The sequence below is a fragment of the Salmo trutta genome, chromosome 15, assembly GCF_901001165.1.
Source record: "Salmo trutta chromosome 15, fSalTru1.1, whole genome shotgun sequence".
NCBI lineage: Eukaryota > Metazoa > Chordata > Actinopteri > Salmoniformes > Salmonidae > Salmo > Salmo trutta.
In genome coordinates this window covers 37,697,235-37,718,403 of record NC_042971.1, presented here as the reverse complement: position 1 = coordinate 37,718,403, position 21,169 = coordinate 37,697,235, and the positions used below count along the sequence as shown (strand labels likewise).

At 41.5% G+C, this 21,169-nt stretch overlaps 1 protein-coding gene and 1 long non-coding RNA gene across 3 annotated transcripts; one reads left to right on the top strand and one right to left on the bottom strand.

Annotated features, from left to right (window-relative positions):
- Positions 1 to 1,213: 1,213 nt before the first annotated feature.
- On the bottom strand, positions 1,214 to 2,397 carry LOC115148935 (uncharacterized). Its single transcript, XR_003866766.1, has 2 exons — positions 1,575 to 2,397; positions 1,214 to 1,490 (listed from the first exon to the last, which is right to left on the bottom strand). It is a non-coding gene; the product is annotated as an uncharacterized LOC115148935 (long non-coding RNA).
- Positions 2,398 to 9,270: 6,873 nt separating this feature from the next.
- LOC115148934 (pigment epithelium-derived factor) lies at positions 9,271 to 14,449 on the top strand. 2 transcript variants are annotated; one of them, XM_029691266.1, is made up of 9 exons: positions 9,303 to 9,408; positions 9,511 to 9,568; positions 11,806 to 11,869; positions 12,186 to 12,375; positions 12,483 to 12,641; positions 12,759 to 12,962; positions 13,064 to 13,203; positions 13,343 to 13,553; positions 13,664 to 14,449. In XM_029691266.1, the coding sequence occupies exons 3-9, from the start codon at positions 11,807 to 11,809 to the stop codon at positions 13,912 to 13,914; spliced, it is 1,218 nt and encodes a 405-aa protein (XP_029547126.1). In that variant the 5' UTR covers positions 9,303 to 9,408; positions 9,511 to 9,568; position 11,806; the 3' UTR covers positions 13,915 to 14,449. The 2 variants fall into 2 exon arrangements, with proteins under 2 accessions (XP_029547125.1, XP_029547126.1); XM_029691265.1 differs by lacking the exon at positions 9,511 to 9,568 and having other exon boundaries at positions 9,271 to 9,408.
- The last annotated feature ends 6,720 nt before the right edge of the window (positions 14,450 to 21,169 follow it).

Genomic DNA, 21,169 nt, shown 5'->3' with positions numbered 1-21,169 from the left:
ACCTATGAGCTATACCTCTGTCCTGATTCCTTAATATTGCAAGAGATAGTATTACTTGAGTTATATTACCACATGTACCTTTGTGATCCATAATCATTCCTTTATCATCAAATTTACTAACTCCTGCAGTTTCTAACACCCAAATAGTTTAACAATTAACTGTAGTGTTTCTCACATCTATCCCATTATCTCCATAGCTGTAGAAACATTCATATCTACTTTTTACAATAGTAAACCTATCATTATGAGGACCATTTCATTCAGTTCTTATATCATATGTTGTACATTCATGTTCTCCCAACATAGTTTCATTTAAGACACTTCTACCCCTGGTACTACCTAAGGCAATTCTACATTCTATGTTGCACAAAGGGATGTAGTATTTTCTCTGAATACATTGAACATTTTCCACCTAACACATTCTTCAAAAGATGCAAGTTCAGGTACTATTAAAAGATCAGTCAAATGTTATTTGCTACACAAAATGCAATTGTCCATCCTATGTTTAGTTGCTGCTTACTGAGCCCACTTATACACGCCACTTGTTGTTGCTTTTCTAAATTTTTGAGCAATGTTTGATTCTGGGGTAGTTTCTTCATTGTAGCTACCCCAGTTGGTAACAGATGTCCAGATTTTCTGCATCAACCCACTTTCTTGTGGTTTTGCTATTGTCTTAGTTGGTGTACTAGTCTCTAGCGGGAGGTGATTTTACAATTTCTTCTAGGTTTGTCGCTGTTGCTGTCAAGGCCATTCTACCGTTCTTCATCTGTCCTGTTTCACTGTCTGTTAAAAAGACCACGTGAGGACAGAGAAGTTGATAAGAAAGTCTCCTTTCCATTCTCCTGTCGTTGTTTCTTCGTCCCCTTGGACAGCACCTCTGTCAGGGGTATCTGCCAGAGTAGGTATGTCATCAGGAGCAACAGGCATGTCACTCCTCCCCATCCCTGGACTCTCTGGATATTCAGGAGAGAGGGTCTGTGGGCTGTTGGAAGTTTCTCCTTGATCCACCTCTTCTTCGGCTCCTGCCTGGCTCCTGCCTGGCTCCTGCCTGGCTCCTGCCTGGCTCCTGCCTGGCTCCTGCCTGGCTCCTGCCTGGCTCCTGCCTGGCTCCTGCCTGGCTCCTGCCTGGCTCCTGCCTGGCTCCTGCCTGGCTCCTGCCTGGCTCCTGCCTGGCTCCTGCCTGGCTCCTGCCTGGCGCATCGATCTCCTCTGCTCCCGTTCCCTTTGGACACCCACCTGGTGTATCAGCATCCTCTTCGTCTTCTTAGCCTGGTGGTTGTCTCCTCCTTTCCGACGGGACTTTGGTACAGTGGTTTAGATGGTACCACGTTTTTCTTCCTTTCACCTGGACAGCAGTTAACGTTGTTCGAGCCACCTTGTAGGGACCCTCCCTCCTTGGCTCATTCCATTCTTCCGGAACACTCGGACCTGGTCACCTTGGATCACCAGACGTGGAACCTCTGGTCCTGGTTCAGGTTTCTGCCTTCTTTCTGTGAGGCATTCAAACTTAGACTTATGGCCTCTGTTTTATGATCACACCATACATCCACTTATTTCCATCACTTATCACACACCAACTAACATTCCAGCTGAAGCTGGCGACCCCTCTCCTTCTGGTTCCTAAGCATAAGACGTGGAAAGTGAAAAACAAAAACACAACAGTATTGACAATGTGATATGTCATGCATAAATATATTCATGAAAACCGAAATCTGAGACCATGACAATTCCCACTCTCTCTTCACCTGACTCTATGCCTCCAGGATATTTTTCTGCTGAACTCCACAAAAATAAAAGCCCTAAAAAGCTTCCTCATGCTTTCACCCAGTCTTCCCCTTTCGGCCCCAGGTTCTGAGAGGTGTTCCCAAATCATGTCATTTTCACTTTGTTTCCCATCTGCTCCATTTCAACTGATAGGCACGTGCATATCCCTAATCAACATTATATCTTCTTGAAGTAATTCAATACTGTATATGCTTTCACATTAATGCCTTCAACATGTTGTTCAAAGTACAATTACCCTAACATCTATCTTCTTTCACATGATGCATTAACCAATAGAACAAGTAGCTCCCAAACCCAACCCATCTGTATGTCTACAGTGGAATCTAGTCTCTCTCTCTCTCTCTCTCTGCGTCCTCTGTCATGGTGCTTTCAAGCTCACCCATTATTCAGCTGGACCTTACTTCTTGTGAGAATTATGCGCCCACCGATGAGAGACATGACGATCTTTACCACTGCAGGTGCTGTAAGAAGTATACCCCCAGCCTGGTGTATCTTGATGTACACTCAATCTCTAGAAGTCAGCCCATGCCCATTTCTGGCTTCTTATGTGCTGCTTTTCTCCTGAGGACATACACACTAACACATGGGTTATTTCCTGACAACAGACTTTCTTCCTACATTTACATTTTAGTCATTTAGCAGACACTCTTATCCAGAGCGACTTACAGTAGTGAATGCATACATTTCATTTCATGCATTTGTTTTTGTGGTTCTTATGTCAAGATCACTACTTTGTAATATTTAAATAACAGCCCTATTTAAACATTGTCTCAAATACCTTGCCTCCTACCACAGATATACTTATACATAATGATAGCCAAATTATGGTCCCTACAGCAACTGCTGTAAGAATAACATGTAATCAGTCAAGTGTCTTCCAGTTGAAAGAATATCCAACCTCTTTAAAAATCTAAGTCATAAGTTTCTTAAACTTTTACCATAGTGTTAAAAATGTCACCACTATCACTTTTAGTCTTACCATGATCTAGGTATGTGTAATGTTTAATTTACTTAGAATTGTCCCTATATTTTACACAGCCAGCTGTCCTTCCTCTTCTGTGAGTTCTCCTCTAATAATATACATAGTCTCTAGAAATAACACCCCTCTACTACCATAACCTTCATTTATGAGCCCCTCAGATCCCCAATGCAGTCATAGTTCTAACCCATAAACACATAATTTCCTACTTCTAACTTCCTTTCATAGTTTGATACATACTAAAACGTTCTCAAACCAATTTTAGTCAATTTATAACATTCCCTCCTCAGGAACAATAAACACACTTATGTTCCTTAAAACAAAAATAAATTGACCAGACAAGAAAAGAGAAAAATAAATTATAATAACTGCATATTTTTAACAAATCACCACTACTCATAATGTAACTAAACCTGGGGAAAACACCATCCGTTTCATTCTATGACCACTACTCATAATGTAACTAAACCTGGGGAAAACACCATCCGTTTCATTCTATGACCACTACTCATAATGTAACTAAACCTGGGGAACACACCATCCGTTTCATTCTATGACCACTACTCATAATGTAACTAAACCTGGGGAAAACACCATCCGTTTCATTCTATGACCACTACTCATAATGTAACTAAACCTGGGGAAAACACCATCCGTTTCATTCTATGCTCATGTTATGTTGGTCTCCTTTCTTCTTCATCTTTGGGTGTTATCACAAAACAGACTAAACCTTTTATGCAATGAATTATATCAATACAATTCAACATTGAAATTCCAATGACATAATAAAACAAAAGAACAAAAACCTTAAATCTAATCTTCTGTAGGTTCTGTCAACCTCCCTGTCTCAGGATTTAGTTTCCAGAGCTTCCCTAGGCCTAGTAAATTTAAACAGTTCTATATCCAAATCATAACTAAAACATTTTATAAATTGTCCAACCCAAATTCAGAGTAACATATATTTCCCTTCTATATGCAGACTGAACAAAGCACATTTGTATATCTACCCAAAGACAATAACCCAAATTTTCATATGGAAATAATACAATTTCAAAGTAATTGTACACTCTGAATAGAGACTGGTGTTTCATAGTCATTTTATATTTAAATTCCACCTGTTCCAATAATTTCTAGTGAAGTTGATCAGTCTTCACGGGAAATTGTTAGGATTCAGGGCATTTGACACCATTAAATGTTTCCTCTCCCTTCTCTGTCCCTGTCCTTCAGAAACCATTTGGACACATTTCAAAACATTTCCATCTTCCTGTATACCCAGTTTAAAACTGAATTGAAAAAGGTCCATCCAAATTAAATCCCAGAGGCCCTTTCCAGTAATCTTATCATTTTAACCTGTGTCATTAGTTTAGTATAATACAAAACTATTGGTTAACCACTGTAGAACCTTCAAAAAGTTGATGTTGTCTTATCATCTTGTTAGTCAATACGTAATTCAAACAGATTATAATGTCCAGAATACAGAACTTTCCTGCTCAAATTTACTAGTGTTATCTAACTATAAAACCAAACAATAGTAATGTTTATTCATACCTTTATTTCAAACATCGCACTAGTTGCTTGTTTGCTTCCAACCGCAAATTATTTTATTCTTTTTTATTTTTACAATCTCAAGGCTCAATTTATTCATCATATAACCTTGTATTGAAACCTTAGTTTTTCAATTGACTAAAATATCGCATCATTAGAGTGCTATAAAGACATTAATAATATATTACCGTTCACATACTGTCAACACTCATTAAACATCCATTAGTTTAAGATTAACCTGTAAAGCACCAAATGTAGAAAATACATCAGCCAATTCTTATGTCACTTCAATACATTTATTTCGAATACCATTTACATTTACGTCATTTAGCAGACGCTCTTATCCAGAGCGACTTACAAATTGGTGCATTCACCTTATGATATCCAGTGGAACAACCACTTTACAATAGTGCATCTAAATCTTTTAGGGGGGGGGGGGGTTAGAAGGATTACTTTATCCTATCCCAGGTATTCCTTAAAGAGGTGGGGTTTCAGGTGTCTCCGGAAGGTGGTGATTGAATACCGAAACAAAGACTATGTTTTTCTTGAGTCACATGGTTCTCAAAACCCCAAATATGTTGTAATGAACAGGGTTGAACCAAACTTTCTGAATCATTACTTCCTACTATTTTTCCCATGTGGCAGTCAAACACCCAAGCTAACGTTTAACTGTGCTGCTTGCAATAATTCTAATTATGTTTCTTCCCTGACGTTTACTGACACCGGCAATATTCAATCAGGCTTCAAGCATTTGTAAACTAATCCGTTATTCTGCACTCTGGTATATCCATACTAGTGCTTTTGACATCCCACCAAAATAGCCTAATCCAGATACGTTTACTCTTAAAACAGCCGACTATCACTAACTGCTTTCCCCAGTATCGCAGTCTCCAAGGACATTTCCGACAAGAGAAAATGAAAACCCCTTCTGGAAAAGAAAGTGTACATTTCGTTAGTTTTCACAATGTTACCTTTTAATCAGCAAGCCAATAGTATTACTTATATACTGAACATCACCATTATAATTCCACTATCCTTACTCCAATCATTAAATGTTTGTTTCAATCCATCACCATGTTCATAAACTAACTAAAATATTTTAAAAGTTAATTTTAAATTTGGCAATCCCAATGCTGGCGCTTAACCCAATTACTTATTTAACTCGACAAACATTTCCTCACACTCTTGATTCCATTCTACAAGTGTTTTAGCAGTTTCAGAGAATGACGGTATAAAATATCTAACAAAATTGAAAACCCCTTACGTTTTCCTGAGCATGCGCGGAGTGTTTGGCCATGCCTCAGAACGCATAGTTTATCATGCCCTCAGAAATTGAAAAACTCAAACATGTTACAATTTGCTTTGCCTGTTCCTCCAATTAATTTACTAAGGTGGTGATCTCTCATAAGTTTATTTTCCGTCTTTCGACGCCAATAACAAATCATCCTCGTATTTTATCACCACAGAAACGATTGTTTCAATGCAAAATGATACCAAGTGGGACTATTTGTAAATCCCATCGGTGCTCTAATAACAGTTAGGTAGAACGTGATCTAATACGTCTTCCATCACATAGACACTGTAATCTCTTGATCGAACAGAGACCATACACCGCTTTGTGAAAGTTCCATTCTTACTAAGCTCAAAACGATTAGTTGTTGCTCTATTGAAAAAGATGCAAACTCTTGTATAGCTGCATTTCCTGCTACTGCACTAGGTTCCAGTGTCTCCCTATACACATTCTTCCCACAGTCCCATATCTAAAACAGGGAGCTATCTTCTTACGTTTTGATATTTTATGGCTCTACTCTCCTCTCGCACGTCTGCGAGGCGAGCAGAGTCATATCTGGCCCCCATCGTAATGTATTTTCTGATGATAGAATGCTGATTTCAAAACACTGGCAAGTTGAGCTTCTTATTCTGGTTTTATGTGATTCTTTCAATCCATACCTGCCTCCCTGACTTTTTTATTTGATTTTATTTATCCTGTTTACCGGGTAATGTTGCCCTACATTATCCAGTTTGCTCTTTCATATTCAAACCGAATTGATAGAATTAACGTGCGCTTCTTTCAGCGACTCCATGGCTTTATTAAATTCCACTATCTCTATTTTCCAGGGAGAAAACAGTCTGTTTGTCATCATGTCACTATTTATTATTCCCTAAACACTCCCGCAAATATCACTGTGCGTTTTTCCCATTCACAGATATCATTATTATAGTAGAGATCGCCCCTACGATCTCTACTGGTGTCTTATTTATTTTATCAGTTTACATTACTTTAACTTTATTAATCCTATTTAACACATTTTTCTGTCTAAATCAGCTGTTTATAATATCTACACTTTCTTATCTCTTTATATTTATTCACTTATGATATTCTATCCTACTTAATGTCTTATTGATTATATTCCTAATTTATCCTATCTATTCTCTACACTTGTAGAGTCTCTCCAGACCCACTCTCTCTCCTAGATGGTGTAACTTCCTATGGGTCCTGCAGCTACAGTGTTACCTACTGTTTTCCTTCTACCGTCCTTCACGGTGCTGTAATATCTCTAGTATATACTACAGACTATACCATGGTATTGTTCTTTATGTATTTGTTGTTACTATTTATTCTAAATAGCCTGAGTTTATTTTAACCATATAGTATAGCTTGTGTTTTATCCGTATCTTTTATCTTCTCACTTCACACACCGTATATATTATGTGTCTTGTTTAATACTTTTTACCACAAGTTCTATGCACTCCAGAATAGTTATTTAACACATTTATTATGTAAATGTTGTACCTTTTCATAGTTCCTTTTAATCAATACCCTTTTATTTATTTTTCTTCCCAGTATGCTCTATACGCATCCTTTTCCTATTACACTCGATCTATTGTCACAGAAAGGCTTGCGCATTCCTCCTCCGGACCAACCGACACACACACAATATTTCTCTTTATTTCTCCCTGCCCTGTTTCACTCCCTTGACACAGAGAAACTTTCACTCACTCAGGCCTTTATTTTCACTCATTCAGATTTCTTTTCCACATTCGTTCATACACACTTTGTTTTCCCTCCAACGATCTGTAGTTTATTAGCCTTCCTGATTCACTTCCTCAACACAAGGGACAATATTCTACAGGATTTTACGATATGACGGAAATTCTGCCTAAACGGGTCAGTCTTTCTTCACATCCTATTCACGTTTATACATACTGCGTTTTACCTAAAACGACCCATAATTTTTAGCCTGATCTGTTTCACTTCCGCAACACAGAATACATTATTCTACAGGATTTTACGATATGACGGAAGTCCTGCCTAATCGGGTCAGTTTCCCTTCCTATCCTTATTCACGTTCATTCACAATATGATGGAAATTCTGCCTAAACGGGTCAGTCTTCCTTCATATCTCACTCACCCCCTCCCTGCTATACTCTGTTCCTCAGAGCAGCAACGAGGTGTGGCCTACTGATTTATTGACCCCGTTAGCTAGACGGAGCGTTTTATCTGAAGGATCTGTTTTGCAGTTGAACCTCGCCTAATCGGGTCGACGTTTTCTTGCTCCCTAACTATTCACCCAGGCCGACCCCCATCCCGGGGTGGTCTCGTGAATATGCCACCCAAGCAGGCCTTTTTCTAATTTTAAAAGTGGTATCGTGGACTTTCTACCTACTTATTTATTTGTTTTGAACATATGGGCAGGCAGCAGCAGCCCCATACCAGGCCAGGCCTACCGTTCACCACACATTTAGTCCCCATAAATTCATACATATAATTACATTTAACAACCCCCAAAATTCATGCATGCATGCAGTTTCTATTGAATTCAAAAGCTCTTAGTATTACTAGGTTTTTTAGGAATGTAAGGAGAGACCTACGTGACGTCTTTTTCCGCTGAGACAGAATCCCTGAAGCAATCTACACAAACATTTCAACTACGTAAGAACAAGCCTACCTGTATATAGTTGGGCGGCCACCCGTTTGTGAGATTGTCCAGAGAAACTGTCACCAGCCAAGAACGACACTGTCCGAGGTCCCTTCGATCTCCTGGCTAGCTCGCCATTTTTGTCTTGGAAAATTGTCTTAAGAATATAATACTCATACTAGAACTTATGAATTCAATATAGGCTTTAATACAAAGTAGCAAAAGCTGAGGTGGTCAGCGGAACATCTAACTTCCCTAAGCATTGGCTCTGCTTTTATCCACATACAGCATATGGGTACATCCCCTTAGTTAATGCAATTACTCCTCTTAGCCCTTCAGCCACCATGATCTTCCAACCCGAGTTTCTTGCTTGCCTACGCCTGATAACACACACATCTGTTCCTGTTTTGGATCAAAATGGTTGCAGAACCCCCTAGCTTATACAACAAATAATACATTTATTGCATAATTATGTTTCACATGGCCTTCAATTTGCTACCATCCTTCTCCTGCTTTCTCCTGATATTAGTATGTTAGAAGGCGGAAATGTAATTATGTTCTCAGCTAATGCAATCTTTAGCATGACATCCTACATAGAGATGGTAATTGTATTACATGCCCCCACCTCTCTATCCGGTTAATGTACTTATTGTCTACATTAGTGGCTCAGCATATCCGCTACCCCTAGTTACATTACATTAACTCCCACATGGTGTACAAAGGTAAAAGACACAAGAACTAGAAGCATAGAAATAAAACACATCTACCGCTTCTTAGATTTGCTTTCAATGAGTGACAGAGCTACAACTAGTTTCTGTGATTTTGGTTGGGTCGCCCAAAAAGTTACGTATTGCAGCATTCTCCAGCACATTCTTGCAATTAAAAAAAAAGTAACATTTTAGGTCAGTTGATTGCGCGTCAAATTTGACATACCATTATGTTAGGGCGGTGAAGGAGAGAAGGGACCATGAATTTGCCTTGCGCTCAAAACAGTCATCCCGCTTCTTGACAAACCCAACCGGCTATATCCTCTGCTACGTCAGAGCAGGGCGGGGGAAAGTTGTGCTCCACGTCTTCCATACACGGCTGTGTGCATCGCCCCGCTATATTCAGCACTCCACCCGAGACGGCTGCTGGAGACACACGGGCGGGCGACGTGGCCCATAATCGTGCTAAAAGGTTAGTCACTTTTAGGCATCATATGGGATGTTTTATCAAGGTCGATTGCACGGTATGAAAGACTCGGGCACTAAACCTTAACGGTATTTTTCTTTTCTCCAGTCAGAACCTCCTGTGCAACATCCTTTACAGAACGGAGTAGACCTAATAACACCTCTTAGTAAGCAGGATTTTTTTGTAAAGCTTTTTAATCAGGCTTTGTAGTGTTGTGGTGTTTTGAAACCATTTTATGGGATAACTTAATCTCCATAACAGGAGTGAATAATCCATGCTTTTGATTTAAACAAGTGCACAATCTTATGGTGAATTTGCTCCGCTGGTCCCTTTTCTTTTCCAGTAGGCTACTTTTGACTGGTTCAGAATTTCCATTCAAGCTGCTGAGCAGGGCGCCAAGGGAAACACGCCAAGACTAACCTTTCCCAGAGCCCAACAACTTGTTTAATTGTCCCTGTTTTTAGTCAGTTCTATATCACAGTAAACACTCAAGATGGTTTGGATCAACTGCAAACCTGTCTAATAGAGAAAAGACTAAAGACACATGTCTAGACTCCATATGCAAGGTGATGTGTATAGAGCAAGTGAAGAATGCTGTGTCCATAGTGGTCCCTACCTGCAGGATATAGACATTCGCATGGCAGGAGATTCAGTGTTCATGGCCTGAAAGTATGGGAGTCAATAGATGTGTTGGTGCCCAAACAAAACTTTTTGTGCACTGCCCCCCCCCCCCAAAAAAACCCCAAGATGACCTATAGTACCATTAGCCAAACAATAAGACCTACAGTACCATTTGCAAAACATTGTGGTAAGTTATCTTGAATTTACCATGCTTGTGATTGTGTATGGTTGTGTGGCAGAGGGCAGCCTCGGTACAGAGAGAAGGTCTCTCTGTGGGTTTGGCTGGCATCTTTGGGTTGGAAAGAGATTAAGTGCCTGGGTTAACCATCAGGCCTGCAGAGAGTGGGCGGAGAAGAAGAAAGGAATTGAGAGAAGTGTGCGTGGTCTGAGGTTCAGCGATGGATGTTGTTTTTCATCAGGGAAACCAGGAGAAGCTCAATGACAACCAGATGTGCTGAGGAAACAAGATAGTATATGTGTGTGGGTAAAAGAGAACGTGAGAGGGAGAAGGAAAGAATGAGAGGGGGTGTTGGGAATGAGAACTGGCAGAGTTATACTATTATGTGTTTGTGTGTGGTCTGAAAAAGCATCCTCCTCAAGCTCTCCATAATCTCTGATCTCCACCTTCTGTGACTTTTCACTTTGTCACTTCTCTGTCTGTGTCAATGAGTCTGCTCACCTCTCTGGACTCTGTATGACCCTATTCACTCTACAAAGCTCATTTACATTACTGTGTTAGTGTGACTAGCTAGTAAACAGGTGTGAACAGTCTGCCTCTGCTTGTGTTGTGTGTTAGTTACACTGTGTGTGTGGAGAGCCAGAAGGTTGGGATGTATTACAAGGCTTACACGCTACCCAAACCGGAACCGTCGTGTGCGCGAGCGTTGCAAAATAAATGTACACATGTTATTCAATCATTGCACTCACAATGCTCGCACGCACCAACGAGCGTCTGCGTTGGCAAGCGCTAAACTAGAAGTTGCTTCTATTTGTGACGCCGAACGCGATGCAAGTCCTGCCTCTCCCATTTCCTCATTGTCTTTCAGAAGCATATACCCACATGCCATCTCCTCATTGGGGTGATTGAAAGATGAACTGAGGTCGGAGGGTCGGTTGTGGTAATACACCTTATTATGAAAGTTAGATGCCATATAAAGTCCAAAGAAGAAAAAGCCTGGAAGGAGGAGAGTTGACTAGAAACAATTTGGTTGACCGTTTTATGTGTGGATTAATTGTCGGAGTAGAAGACCTTGTGCATTTCAGGTGAAATAATAACCCGGGACAAATTAGCTAGCAACAGCAAGCTAGCTAGCTAAATTGCCATACATGTTATGTTTAATGCTTTTCGACCTGTCCCCAAATGAATATAATTGGTTCAGAGTTTGTTTTGATATTTCAACCTGCGTGTCGTGATCACGTTTGTTGTAGGGGGACAAAATCAATTTGCGCACGATGTCACGCACGGACGGTTTGGGCATGGTTTTAGTCTCTGCTCAGAAACAGGAAGAAATGGAGCTCAGTTTGAACACACAAACATCTAAACATCACTGCCTAGTGAAAGAGGGAAAAGAAGAGATGCTGACAGGGCTTATCATAAATTAACACTACGTTCTCCCACAGGAGCCCTGCAGCCAATCACACTCAGTCAAAAAATCTGACTCACACTCTATGGGCCAGTTTCCTTGACACAGATTAAGCCTAGGCCCTGGACTAAAAAGCATTCTCAATGGAGAGAGTGTATGTTTTAATAATAATGTGTGTGTCATTGAATTTGTGTTGCAGGATGATGCGGACGACCCTGTTGCTGTGTCTGGGGGCCCTCCTCTCGCTCTCTTATGCTCAGTTGGTGAGGCCACTCCACATCTCCGTTTTCACTCAATTCTTTCTTATGCTCTCATGTCTTTTATTCACTCCGTACCTTTGGCTTTCCTATTCTACACCTTATCTCTCTCATCTTCCTCTAGTAGATTCTCCACAGTCTCTCCATCTCTACGTCCCTCCATTTTCATTCTGGCTTGCCAATTCCGAACAGCATCACTCTTTGTCACATCACTTCTCTATCTCCTTATTTTTCTCATTCTGCATGAACAAGCCATGTCAATAACCCTCCTCTCTCTCTCTCTCTCTCTTCCTGTGTCTTTCGATTGACAAATCCCATGCAGTTGGAGACAGAGGCGACGGGAGGGGAAGAGGAAGCTGTGGAGCTCTTTACCACGCCCAGAGCAAAGATGGCCGCTGCCACCTCTGACTTCGGCTACAACCTGTTCCGGGCCTTGGCGGGTCGCAACCCCAATACTAACGTGTTCCTGGCCCCCATCAGCATCTCTGCGGTGCTCACTCAGCTATCCATGGGTTAGTAAGCCTCAGCACTGTTATACTTTATATCACTGTCTGCTATTTATCTGGTATTTAATTGGCAAATTTGTAATTACATATTGATCTCTCTCTCTCTCTCTCAGGAGCGTCTCCGGATCGTTCAGAGAGGTGGTTATACAGAGCTCTGAGGTATCACACCCTGCAGGACCCTCAGCTCCACGACACACTCAGAGACCTACTTGCCTCACTCAGAGCACCCGGAAAAGGCCTCAGCATCGCTGCACGTGTCTACCTGGCCCGCAGTGAGTGAGAGTGTGTGTGTAAGCATGCATGTGTCTCAGATAATTTTGATCAGTCTGTGTGTATTTTGATTGTGTGTATGTTTGTTGACCTGTGTGTGTGTGTGTGTATCTCTCTAGGGCTGCGTCTGAAGCAGGAATACTTTGGCGTGGTGGAGAAGCAGTATGGGGTGCGGCCCAAGGCTCTGATGGGCGGTGCTAAAGATGTGAATGAGATCAATGATTGGGTCAAACAGCAGACGGGCGGCAAGGTCGACCGCTTCATGTCCAAGCCCCTGGGACGGAACTCTGGTGTGGTTCCTCTGGGCGCGGCCTACTTCAAAGGTAAGGACAGTCTGTCTGCAGTCCAATTCTCTGCCCTTCTCCCCAAAGTGTGCAGTCGTTTATGGGGTGCTGTTTGTAACATGCTGTTTGTGTGTGTGTAGTGAAGTGGATGACTCGGTTCAGTCAGAGTGGAGTGATGGAGGACTTCCAGCTTGTTGGAGAGGCTCCCGCCCGCATTTCCATGATGCAGCAGGACAATTACCCGGTGAAGATGGGTGTAGACCCAGACCTGGGCTGTACAGTGAGTACAGATGCAGTATATTCAGCAGATATGCTTTTTCCATCGGTCATTACTTTCTTAAGTAGCCAGTTATCAAGTTTACCTCAGGGAAAACATTTATTGATGACCCCCCCCCCACTCCCTCTCCCTTTCTCTCCAGATTGCTCAGATCCAGATGCAGGATGACGTCAGCATGTTTGTGTTCCTTCCTGATGATGTCACTCAGAACATGACCTTGGTGGAGGAGAGCCTGACAGCTGAGTTTGTTCAGGACCTCTCTATGACCCTTCACCCCGTGCAGACGGCCCTCACACTGCCTGTCCTAAAATTCAGCTACTCCACTGACCTCCTGCCACTGCTCACTGACCTGGGTGAGTTTCTTCACCTCCCTCCTTCTCTCTTCCTCTCACTCCCTCTCGGTCTTCATTTTGCTCTTCTTCTGCCTTCACATCTCTCCTATCCTCTTTCTCCATCTCTCCAGGTCTCGACGAATTTCTGGCAGACACGGACCTGACCAAGATCACGTCTCAGGCGGCGAAGCTCGGCAGCCTCAATCATAAGGTTGTCATGGAGATGGCCCCAGAGGGCACCCAGTATGCCAGCTCCCTCCCCCCCTCCACACCCCTTTCATACTGCGTGGACCATCCCTTCCTGTTCCTGGTGAGGGATGAGGCCTCGGGAGCACTGCTCTTTATTGGCAAGGTGGTCAACCCACGCAATCTGAGGATATAAACACAGACACACACTGCCTTCTAAGCAGGTCCTAGGAGGGGATCAGCCATCGTTAAGCTTAAGCTTCTGTGTGTCATAAATGCACAATATGAGAGGGTGGATAAACAGCTAGATTTACCCATTGATCATATAATACAGTTTCTTAATCATGTATGAAAACCATGCATACCATTCAGACTAAAAGTTCAGACCAAAAGTCTGAACACTCACAACTGATAGTCTCAAGTTGTTTTCAGGGAAAATAATTTGTGATTGACAAGTACAGCTCTCATAATTTTTAAATAGAGGCACATTCTTTAACCCCAAAAATACTCATCATAATATTGTCAATTGCGATGCAAGAAATAAACATTGAAGATAAGTCTTTCTGTTTGTCTGTCTGACTCCATAGATGGAATTGTATAACTTTATCCAGTTGACATACAATAGCTGCTTCCAGTAAAGGGTTGGGTTATTTTGGAAAGAAATTGGACTCTTGGATGCTCTTTCCTTAGCTATTGTGCTGTTAAACAAAATTAAAGGACTAACACAAACATATGTTGCCGACCGCCTTGATTCAGTCTTATGTAGCAAAATTTGAAATTGTGTTTTTTACATTGGATTAAAGCAGAGACACAGAGCAACACAATTGTATATCATGCATTGCATTTGAGGAACAATGGGAAAGTAATTCTGCTTTGAAAGTTGATTAACTTAACCTCACTTTTGAGAAAATGGCCTTTGAATGTTTTGGTGTCTACTGGAGAGCTGCTCATTGTCTACACCCATTCAGCATCGTTCACACACTCTTAAGCTTTAGCCGAGCGTTCTGTCCTAACAACAACAGTCAAGCACCCAAGCTAACGTTGGCTAGCTACTTCCAGACACAAATGAGAGAACAGCTCACTGACCATTTTCTGCCATTGCAGAGCTGGTTAGGCAGTTTTTATGTTATCCAGAGCGTTGGTGACTGCAACTGTGCTGCTGGCAACAATTGACACTTTTTTTGTCAACGTTTACTGACACCGGCCATATTCAACGGGTTTTGAGCATTTGTAAATTTGTCAGTTATTCTGCGCTCTGGCACACTCGGAGTAGATAGCTAGAGCGAATTTACCAGCTACGTCTATCAACGGTTGTCGCAGTGAATTTCTATTGAAATGGATACTTGCATAGTGGAGTCTTTTGTTAAGATATGTAGCTAGTTACCTAGCTAAACAATGAACCATAATCTCAACTCATGGTGTTACTACCCAGCATTAATCTGCAGGTAACTAACCAACCAGGTTCAATGTTAGCTAGCTAACATTATGCTATAACTAGCAAAGCAAATGGCTCTGAGATACGAATAATAAGATCATACACATAACGTTAGCGAGTGAGCCAGCCAGCTAACTTTAGCTAGTTAGCTAACAGTACACTTTAACTTGAGACTTTGTCAAAATTAGATACGTGTAATATCTGAAAATGTAGCTAGCTAGACTATCTTACCCGTATATATCATGGATGGACGCCTCTCCATATCATGGATGCCATGGTTGCCCTTCTACTACGCCAGTGGTTCCCAAACTTTTTATAGTCCCGTACCTCTTCAAACATTCAACCTCCAGCTGCGTACCTCCTCTAGCACCAGGGTCAGCGAACTCTCAAATATTTTTTTGCCATCATTCTAAGCCTGCCACGCACGCACGCACGCACACACACACACACACACACACACTATACGATACATTTATTAAACATGAGTTGCGTTTTTGTCACAACCCGGCTCGTGGGCCATGACAAAGAGCTCTTATAAGACCAGGGCACTAATAATAATAAATATTTCTGCTCTTTATTTAACTATCTTACTTGTTATTTGTTCATCGAAAATTGTGAATAACTCACCACAGGTTAATGAGAAGTGTGTGCTTGAAAGGATGCACATAACTCTGCAATGTTGGGTTGTATTGGAGAGAGTCTCAGTCTAAAATAATTTTCCACACACAGTCTGTGCCTGTATTTAGTTTTCATGCTAGTGAGGCCCGAGAATCCACACTCACATACAGTACCGTTCAAAAGTTTAGGGTCACTTAGAAATGTCCTTGTTTTTGAAAGAAAAGAAAAACAATTGTCCATTAAAATAACATTAAATTGATCAGAAACACAGTGTAGACATTGTTAATGTTGTAAATGACTATTGTAGCTGGAAACGGCAGATTTATTAAGGAATATCTACATAGGCGTACATAGGCCCATTATCAGCAACCATCACTCCTGTGTTCCAATGGCACGTTCTGTTAGCTAATCCAAGTTTATCATTTTAAAAGGCTAATTGATCATTAGCAAACCATTTTGCGATGATGTTAGCACAGCTGAAAACTGTTGTGCTCATTAAAGAAGCAATAAAACTGGCCTTTTTTAGACTTGATTATCTGGAGCTTTAGCATTTGTGTGTTCGATTACAGGCTCAAAATGGCCAGAAACAAAGACCTTTCTTCTGCAACTCATCAGTCTATTCTTGTTCTGAGAAATGAAGGCTATTCCATGTGAGAAATTGCCAAGAAACGGAAGATCTCGTACAATGCGGTGTACTACTCCCTTCAGCGCAAACTGTCTCTAACCAGAATAGAAAGGAGTGGGAGGCCCCGGTGCACAAGAGGACTGAGCAAGAGGACAAGTACATTAGTGTCTAGTTTGAGAAACAGATGCCTCACAAGTCCTCAACTGGCAGCTTCATTAAATAGTCCCACAAAACACTCCGGGATGCTGGCCTTCTAGGCAGAGTTGCAAAGAAAAAGACATATCTCAGACTGGCCAATAAAAATAAAAGATTATGATGAGCAAAAGAACACTGGACAGAGGAAGATTTGAAAAAAGTGGACAGACGAATCTAAGTTTGAGGTGTTCAGATCACAAAGAAGAACATTCGTGAGACACAGAAAAATTAAAAGATGCTGGAGGAGTGCTTGACTCCATCTGTCAAGCATGGTGGAGTTAATGTGTTGGTCTGGGGATGCTTTGATGGTGGTAAAGTGGGAGATTTGTACAACGTAAAAGGGATCTTGAAGAAGGAAGGCGGTCACTCTATTTTGCAACGCCATACCATACCCTGTGGACGGAGCTTAATTGGAGCCAATTTCCTCCTACAACAGGACAATGACCCGAAGCACAGCTCCAAACTATGCAAGAACTATTTAGGGAAGAAGCAGTCAGCTGGTATTCTGTCTATAATGGAGTGGCCAGCACAGTCACCGGATCTCAACCCTATTGAGCTGTTGTGGGAGCAGCTTGACTGTATGGTACGTAAGAAGTGCCCATCAATCCAACATGTGGGAGGTGCTTCAGGAAGCATGGGGTGAAATCTCTTCAGATTACCTCAACAAATTGACAACTAGAATGCCAAAGGTATGCAAGGCTGTAATTGCTGCAAATGGATGATTCTTTGACGAAAGTAAAGTTTGAATGACACAAATATTATTTCAATTAAAAATCATTATTTATAACCTTGTCAACATCTTGACTATATTTCCTATTCATTTTGCAACTCATTTCATGTATGTTTTCATGGAAAACAAGGACATTACTAAGTGACCATAAACTTTTGAACGGTAGTATAGGTACGTGGTTGCAAAGGGCATCAGTGTCTTAACAGCGCGATTTGCCAAGGCAGGATACTCTGAGCGCAGCCCAATCCAGAAATCTGGCAGTGGCTTCTGATTAAATACAATTTTCACAGAACCACTTGTTGCAATTTCGATGAAGCTCTCTTGTTAAGATATCGGTAAGTGGACTGGAGGCAGGGCATGAAAGGGATAATGAATCCAGTTGTTTGTGTCATCCGTTTCGGGAAAGTAGTTGCATAATTGCGCAACTCCCTCAGGTGCTTCGCTATATCACATTTGACATTGTCCGTAAGCTTGAGTTCTTTTGCACACAAATCATACAATGATGGAAAGACCTGTGTGTTGTCCTTGTTAATGCAGACAGAGAAGAGCTCCAACTTTTTAATCATATCCTCAATATAGTTGTGGAGAGTCCCTGTAATCCTAGATTCAGATCATTCAGGCGAGAAAAAACAACTGTCAGGCATTCCCTTGGCAGCAAAAGCCTCTCGGTGGATACTGCAGTTTACCCAAGTGGCGTTGGGAGCAACTGCTTGCACGCGCGATACCACTCCACTATGTCTCCCTGTTATGGCTTTTGCACCATCAGTACAGATACCAACAATGGAAGCAGCTACGTTTGGCTACATATGGACCGTTAGTGGAATTCCCGCGATAGAGTAACAGTTAATGTGATTGGATGTTAATTATTTCACTAGGCTATCTGAATTTGACATTGTGTTATTTCGCTGAACACCTAGATGGCTTAATTTTATTTTTGGCAGTGAAACGAGGCAACTTAGGCATGGAAAAAAAACTCGCCCAATTGTATAGCCCCGTTTGACAATATAAATGTACTGTTTGAAAATGTGAAGAGAATTTTTATTTTTTTACATTTAAAAGAAATGTGAATCACATTTTTATTTGGCATACACCTGACGGCATTGTGCGTACCCCAGTTTGGGAATACCTGTACTATGTGATACATAAAAAAAGCCACGTTAGACAGGATTACCTACACATACTGACCAGCTCAAATAGACAGAAACGAGCTGTATGGCAAACCAATCTGAACGCCTCTCTCGCCATGTCCAGCCCACTCATTAGCTCAGCCAATCATGGATAGCGGGAGGTTGCTGTCTTTTTCTGTGGCTAAACCAACTAGGCTCGTAATTTAACAATTGTATTCATATTTACAGATGGCATACAAGTCTGTTATTAAGGCACATGGAAGTTCACATGTTCCAGAAGGCATTTCTCCCAAAAATCACATTTTGATAAAAGGAAATGTACGTTCAAATGCCTCTCCTGTGAAGTAGTGATGTGGAACATACGCCTAGCTTCCTGGAACGGGTCACATATACTCTTCTCATTCTTTTCTGTACGTCAGAGTATCTTTCAAATTAAACATAGATGAAGAGAATGTGTACTGTGTGTGTGGTGTGTTTGCATGAAGTCATGTTTCTTGTACGAGCTGATTCGAAATACATTTTCCATGTTTGGGAAGAGATTCCTGTGGCCACGGTAACCCTTCCCAGAACAAACACAACCAAAGCCATGCCTGGAAGACATCAGTCGCTGATTAGAGGGGAACAATTAAAGAATGCAGTGGAACTGGCTTCGAGATCCAGAGTTGAGTTTGAAGGCGTGAATCATGACTCACTCTCTCCATGCCATCCCTCTCAGGCCCCCCATTGTGGCCACGTGAGGGAGCACTTTATCAGCGACAGCACTGAGGAGGCACTGAGGAGGCAGAGAGAGGACAGGAGGAGAAAACATGCAGAGTCAAGTTGAGACTATTGAGATTGAGACATTCATTTACCAAGAGGAGAGTTGAGGTCATGTAGCACACTTCAATGTGTTTTTCCACATTAAATGCCATGTTTGGCATTCTGCTGCATTGTGAAGATATGGAGGTCAGCAGTTGGTCAGTGTGATTTCTGATTGGTGACAACCTTATTTTATATTTAATGTCACTATGCACTTTAGTTCATATTAATTCACATCCCTGTCAATGAACCTTTGGCTTTAAACCATTCAGCATTTCACAACTTCATGTTTTCATAGCACTATGGGTCAGATTTTCTGTAAGAGGAAGTCGCACACGCACGCAAACACAGACAGAGGAAGCAGGGTGCAGACATGGGATGCAGTTTCACAATGGAATAAAATAAGGGGAGATGTGGCTGAGGTAAAGATTAGTCTGTGTACATAGACTAAAGAGGAGAATTCTGACAAATTATTCGAAGACAGTTGACAGATGCGATCGCGAGCACACCGCCGTGACTATCTGATTGGTCATTAAGGGGTCAGAGATAAATGAAATACAATTTGTATACGTTCAATTACTTATGCAGAAGTAATAAATGTATACAAATTGAATTTAACTTATCCCCAAAAAATCCTTACCCTAGGATACTTTAACTGGTGACTAACCGGGAGATTGAATTGCATCACATCCGGCTGTGATTGAGAGTCCCATAGGGCGGTGCACAATTGGCCCAGCGTTGTCCAGATTTGGCCAAGGTAAGCCGTCATTGTAAATAAGAATTTGTTCTTAACTGACTTGCCTAGTTACTCACTCACTCACTCACTCACTCACTCACTCACTCACTCACTCACTCACTCACTCACTCACACTCCCCTATACCCCAACATAGAGTTCTGGAAGCAGCAGTGTTAGAGCCAGCCAGCAGACACACTCACAATTCAAGAATGATGTGTCTCTCTGGAATGACAACAGGAATTGGACCTCTTTGCCTTTTGACTCTGCGGGACATGGCAGAACTCCCAGATGTTAACTCTGATATTCTGAGATTCAGTTGCATTCAGATATATCAATGTCAGGGAGGTCTTGGCAGGTCCACACACACAATTGTTCATGCACCAGCTTGTGTCACCCCATACCTGTTTATGACAGTAAGTCAGCAAGACACTGTTGCTCTATGAACTAAAAACATGCCATCTCCTGGCATGATTCCTTGACACAACCTTTTCTGCAGTGAAAGGATAAGGACTGAACATGTCTGCTGATAGAGTTTATTAACCTTGTGTATCATCACTCAGGATGGCAGTTATAAATGCTTGGCTCAGGTTTCACAACATCCCCACCCCATCTCCACCTCCCTCCTCTCGCTCCCCTTGGAGAGCAATGCCCTCTTCCATGTCACATGGGTTCACATTAGTTCATTACATGCATGATTTCTTCCCTGTTTGGAAAGGGCCTTTGAACACACAATGCTTGCCTACCATAACTCATTACATGACAAGAGCAATGGAGAAACAGATGCCTTGTGTGTAATTGTCCATCAAATAAAAATTCCACTTTATATAATGTACGTGAAAATATTTACATTTTCTTCTTCACAGGATAAGATTATAAGCATGATACAGTGGGGGAAAATAGTATTTGATCCCCTGCTGATTTTGTACGTTCGCCCACTGACAAAGAAAGGATCAGTCTATAATTTTAATGGTAGGTTTATTTGAACAGTGAGAGACAGAATAACAACAAAAATATCCAGAAAAACGCATGTCAGAAATTGTATAAATTGATTTGCATTTTAAATTGGGAAATGAGTATTTGACCCCCTCTCAATCAGAAAGATTTCTGGCTCCCAGATGTCTTTTATACAGGTAACAAGCTGAGATTAGGAGCACACTCTTAAAGGGAGTGCTCCTAACCGCAGCTT